Below are 6,000 nucleotides of genomic sequence, written 5' to 3'. Positions count from 1 at the left end.
AGTGGACAACGCAGTTTAGTTCTAGTCGCGCCCCCGCCCCCCCCCCAAATTCTCTCAATTGCAAAGCATAAATCCAAATTAAAGACAGACCGATTCATCTCTCACCTCATTTTGAGGACTTCAGAACTTTATTTAGTTTTTTCTCCCAAAACATAAAAGAAAAAAAAAAAAGAAAAAGAAATGTATATAAAAAGATACACATCTGGTCGAGGTATTTCATTTTGTTTTAATTTATAACTGTTTGAAATCCAGTGACACTGACACACGTACATACAGCTACCACGGCCAGCCCACTCCCCGTGCAGCGAGAGGAGGCATGGCTTATTTTTGACCTGTCTTTTGTAAAATACAGTACTAATAAGTGGATTGCTACTAGCATGCATCCACGGCTGACACTACAGTGATTTCCATACTGTAACTCAAACAGTACAGCCATAAAAAGAAAAAAAATATATTTATATATAATCAAAAGTCAATCCTTTGAACCTATCCTGAGAGGCCTAGTGGTGCGGCCAGATAGTTAATGCTTTTTTTTTTTTTGTCAAAGATGCTACAGGCGGTACGTCCCTAGAACTCCTCAGTTATATAAATATGGAAGAATTTTATTTTGTACAGTTCACTACATTTCTGGCTACCCGTTAGCGTCCTACGGAAAGATAAGGGCATAATGCTGGGAGGGAAGGAAGGGGTGGAATAGGCGTTCCGGTGGCACGCAGTGGAATGAGTCGGTGTGGTCATGGGAATGTTCCGGTAGGTGGGCATCAGTCCTCTTCAGTGCCGCTTCCTGAGCGTTCCTATGGAGAGTAGAACAAGTACATTAGAACTTCAGGCAAAAATAAGCAAGCAAAAATTACAAAACTAAAAATTAGGAATCCGAGGGGATAATGACCTTTCAAGCGGGCAAAGCATTAAGAGAAAATTACCCTTAGGGGCACTCTCCGTTTTCCCTCTTTATTGCCCCCCTCCTTTTTTCTTCTGTCCATTTTAGCAAAGACGTGACTCCTTTGTTACCAATCAACTCCTAATTTATTTTTCTGTAGAAATTTCTCCCCTATTGCAAACGCTTATGAAAAGATCATATCTATAGTATCTACTTTATTAAATAGCTACTATAATCAAATTAGTTTATTTCGTAAAGGGTTTGTATACCTAAATTTCTATGGTGTATACTTTTAACCACTTGCCTACTGGGCACCTTTACCCACTTTCTGTCCAGTCCAAATTTCCAACTTTCAGCGTTATTTGCACTTTGAATGACAACTGCGGTCATGCAACACTGTGCCCAAATTAAATCATTTTTTCCCCACACAATTAGAGCTTTATTTTGGTGGTATTTAATCACCTTTGTTTTTTGCTAAATAAAGACCAACATTTAAAAAAAATAAACTTTCAGATTTAGCAATAAATTTTTCTCCTTCACCGATGTGCACCGATGGACAACGATAGACTGCAATGATGGAGAGGCACTGGTGGGCACAGATTAGCATCACTGGTGGGACTGCATTGATAATCAGGACACTGATAATTGGTGCCCTGATTATCAGTGTAGATGTCCCTTTTACGCAAGCCAGTTATCGGCACTCTTCTCCTGATGCTATCAGCATGAGGAAAGGAGTGCCGATAACCAAGCTTCTGTTTACATCCGTGATCAGCTGATCACGCGGGTGAAGAGCTGCTGATTGGCCCTTTACCTGAATCTGTGATCAGCAGTGTCCAGTGTTTACCTAGAGAAAACTGTAGGGGAGATTTACTGAAGCTGGAACACAGAAAATCTGGGGCAGCTGTGCATGGTAGCCAATCAGCTTCTAACTTCAACTTGTTCAATTAAGCATGGCAATAAAACCTGGAAGTTGATTGGGTTCTGTGCAGAGCTGCACCAGATTTTGAACTCTCCAGTTTTAGTAAATCTCCCCCTGTATTTAGCAGCTTAGTATAAATTTTCTCATTACAGGCAGTCCCCAAGTTACGAACACAATAGGGACATTAGGCTTGTTCTTAAGTGGAATTTTTTAAACTTGAAAACGTTTCTTTTATTGAACAAAAACCAAATATACACATATAAAACAAGCATAGCAAATGTTGAATATGTTAGACAATATTATAGGCAAATATCATATATGACATCCCGTGACGTTTCAGACATAAGCATGAGACAGTTTTTGATATTTAAGCTATGTCAGGTTATACAATTTTCAAGGTACATTATATTCTTATAGTCTCTCCTCCCAATTTCTCCACATAGTGTTAGTAGGGACATTGGAGGTCCGAAGGATTATAGTGCAGTAACTCCCTATTAGGTGCAGGTTTCAGGGGTCTGTAGCCACCTATCCCAGATCTTATTGTATTTTGAAGGGCATCATCGATGAGAGTATATGAGTTTTTTTATAGGGTAGATTGTTATTCACTTCTGCTGTCCAGTTAGCGAGCTCCGGTGGATTGGGTCTAATCCATAGCCTGGGTATGACTTTTCTCGCAGAAAAGAGGGTTTCATTTAAGAAGATTTTAGTGAATTTATCCATATCCGGTTCTGGGAAAATGCCCAGAAAACATGGCTTGGGGTGCAGAGTCAGGGGGGAACCCATGGTGTCATGTAGAAACTGCACCATTTGTGTCCAGAATCCCTGAACTCTTGGAGAGTTCCAGATTAGGTGATAGAATGTACCCGTTTCTTGGTTGCACATTGGACAATTAGTGGATTGATCATGTTTACACTTAGAGATTCTTAGTGGTGCGAGATATGATCGGTGCAGTATAAGGATCGGAGTCAAGAGATCAGAGTTTGGGTGAAACTAGTTTGTAGGTATCTAAGGCTTCACTCCACTCCTCATCCTCTGTGGATCCCACATCCCCTCCCATCTAACCTTCAATGCATAAGCTGAAATGGATGCTTAAAGTGGTTGTAAACCCTTTACAACCACTTTAAACTACAGGCAAGCCTATAATTAGGCTTGCCTGTAGCTGCACTGGATATCTCCTAAACCTGCATGGTTTAGGAGATATCCCTGTATTTGCATGTGCAGACGACATGCGGCACATGCGCACTTAAGCCAACTGAAGCAATGGCAGTACGTGCCGTTGCTTCAGTTGTACTGTGCTGTTCGCGGCTCCGGCCAAACAGCGCCGGAGCCGTGATACCCAGAAGCAATCCCCGGGTGACATGTCTGCAGTCTGAGGGGGAGACTAGGATAGCTGTGGGGGATTCGTTCTCGGGTAATTCATAATGAGCTAGTATGCTATGCATACTAGCTCATTATGCCTTTATATTGGAGGGTGTGTTTTTTTTTTTTTTTGCAGGAGGGTTTACTTCCTCTTTAAGGAAGTGACGGCATGTTATAAAAGTGAGAAATTCGTTTTTTTGGGGTCAGGGCTTTTAATCACTTCCATTAGAGGGTTATTGTCCAGTGAAGGGTTGCCAGAAGGGAATTATGTTCTAAAGGCATGGCGGATTTGTAGGTACCTGAAAAACATTTGGTTTGGTAGCATAAATTAGGATTTCGGACTGTCAAAAGTCTTTAGATCCCCGTTTTGTGTAATGTGAGATAAATAAAATATTCCCCTGGAATAGGATGCATTAAGGTGAAAAAAAAAAAACAGGAGGGTTTACAAACCCTTTAAGGGTCCCATTAAAATGAGGAGTAGATAATACTCCCTGCAAAGTAGTGCAGCAATCGACTACACGGTTCATGTTTAATTCTTTTTTTTACCCCCAATGAACGACACAACGAGTAAAGTTAACCTAGGTGCAGGTAAGGGATTAATTTTTTCATATTTATTTTACTTTTTATTTTGACACGGTCCTTTTAAAAAACTTTTGGGTCATTCTTATTCCTATTACAAGGAATGTAAACATCCCTTATAATAAAAAAAAAAATAAAAGAAAAGAAAGAAAAAAGCATGACAGGACCTCTTAAATGTGAGATCTGGGGTCAAGACGACCACAGATCTCATATTTACATTAAAATGCAATAAAAAAATAAGATCCCCTTTAAGACCATTGAGCAGAAGTGACCTTTGACGTCGCTTCCGCCACCCAATGGTGTGGAGCCAAGCAGGGGCCATCTTTCCCTCACTCGGCATCTAGCCTGTGAGGGAAGAGGACCTGATCATCTCCGCTGCTACCAACGACTCCGGTAAGCAGCGGAGATGACCGAAGCACGGCGGGAGGGGGCCCTCTCCCACCCCCGATAAAAGTGATCTTGCAGTGAATCTGCGGCAGAGACCACTTTTATCTGAAAGCGGACCGCCCACTGTTGAAGAGGATATTGGGGTTGTGGCAGCCAGCTGCTGCCATAACAGTATTCCACTTTAAACAGTCGACGTACAACTGCAGTCCATAGGTGGTTAAGCTTTTTCATGCGTATTTGGGCTCTTGGGTGTCTTTTCTGCTCGAAAGCTCCTCCCAAAAACATGAGTTTGGTGGGTTCTTTCTGCCTGTAAAAGGCTCCAAGAAGCTTTTTGATGCTCTTTTACATGGTTTAATTGGGCTTATTTAAGCATAAGCGTTTTTTTTTTTTTTTTCCATAAGCCCTCCCCTCGGTGCATTTTTCTTTTTTTGTGTGTGTTTTTGGGCACTTAGGCTTTTTTTCAGCTTGAAAGCCATTCTCAAAAATGCGAGCTTGGTTCTGCCTGTAAGAGTACATGCTTGTAAAAAAGCCATAGTGTACAAGGACACATTGGCCAACATGGAGGGGAGTTCCCAGGCAGAAAAAAAATTAGAGATCAAAAAAAGCTTGAAACCCTGTAGGAGCCGATTCTTTCAGCTTCTTTGAGATGCAGTGTGCATGAGCCCATAGAACGTCTGCAGCGTTACAATATTTTACGATAGATTTAGATCCTTACATAAAGTAAACAGGCTCTCCAAGGGAGGATGTCTAATATCGAAGTGAGGTCTTATATAAATATAGATGGTAGTAAATAGATGCTGGCCCTCATGAGAAAGAAGAGTACCAAAATCAGACACCAAAGAGAACAGGAAAGTTAAAACAAAGTCAACATTTAGGTAGCATTAAAGTGGAAGTAAATCCTTTTTGGCACTTGTACCTACAGGTAAGCGTATAATAAGGCTTACATGTAGTACATGGAATATCTCCTAAATCTGCATGGTTTAGGAGATATTCACACTGCAGCCGGTAAAATGAGCGGTGCATGCACTCTGAAGGGACGGGATACCCATGCCGTCCCTTCCGAGCTCTGTGCGGAGGTCCTTGACTCCAGTGCGCAGGAGTGGCGTCATCGCTGCGTGGCTAATCAGATGGCGTGATGATGCAGAGCCGGAAGGAAGACCAGGTGAAGATGGAAGTGCCTGTCAGCAGCGACACTGTGGAGCTGGAGGGCTTCGTATTAAGGCAAGTCTCACATAATGTGCTATATTGTGATACATACTAGCACAGTATGCCTTTACATGCATGGTTTAAAAAAAAAAAAATTATAATTAATATATATATATATTTTTTTTTTTTTACATGTACAGATGGGAAACTGCAAACCCATAAGCTGGTGGCTTACATGCAAAAACAACTCTCCAAACACAGATTGCAGGTATTTAGATAGAGAGAGTATAACGTAAGCTTTTAAACCACTAGCATAATACTAAACAGAAGTGCCTCCTAGTGGTTATGCATGGTACTGGAGAGAAATGGATCCAGGTCTCATTATCCAAAACACACAACTCACCTCCTCTTGCTCCTCCTCAGTGTCGTCATCACTGACCACAGGCTTGGCCCTGCAACCCCTGCTGGTGCGCCTGCGCCCCTTCATTCGTTCCTGCATTTTCTCCTTACGACCCAGCTTAATCTTCACTTTAACGGAGCGAGCTGCAAGACATTGAAAAGACAAGGATGCTTCACATGAAAACAAAACCCTGGAATTGTATACAATATTTTTAAAGTTAAAAAGTGTTTTGCCTTCAGTTAGTAAGATTTGGACAAAGTGTAGAGGGATTAGAACCCCTGTCAATTTTTATTGCTGTCCGTGTCCCCATTAGGGAGATTCACTGTCTCC

At 41.5% G+C, this 6,000-nt stretch overlaps 1 protein-coding gene across 3 annotated transcripts in view; it reads right to left on the bottom strand.

Moving 5' to 3' along the window:
* Nucleotides 1–206: 206 nt before the first annotated feature.
* SMARCA4 (SWI/SNF related BAF chromatin remodeling complex subunit ATPase 4) overlaps nt 207–6,000 on the bottom strand; it is a 115,308-nt gene continuing 109,514 nt past the window's right edge. For all 3 annotated transcript variants that reach the window (XM_077470282.1, XM_077470284.1, XM_077470283.1), the window contains exons 33-34: nt 5,674–5,813; nt 207–794 (exon numbers count right to left, since the gene is read on the bottom strand). In XM_077470282.1, coding sequence (XP_077326408.1) covers nt 762–794; nt 5,674–5,813 — 173 coding nt within the window. In that variant the 3' untranslated portion in view covers nt 207–761. The remainder of the gene's footprint in view (nt 795–5,673; nt 5,814–6,000) is intronic.

Source organism: Lithobates pipiens, unplaced genomic scaffold (genome assembly GCF_037356315.1).
Source record: "Lithobates pipiens isolate NorthernLeopardFrog02 unplaced genomic scaffold, aLitPip1_a1.2 Scaffold_8, whole genome shotgun sequence".
NCBI lineage: Eukaryota > Metazoa > Chordata > Amphibia > Anura > Ranidae > Lithobates > Lithobates pipiens.
The sequence above is the reverse complement of the archived record's forward strand: the minus strand, read 5'-3'. Positions and strand labels throughout refer to the sequence as shown.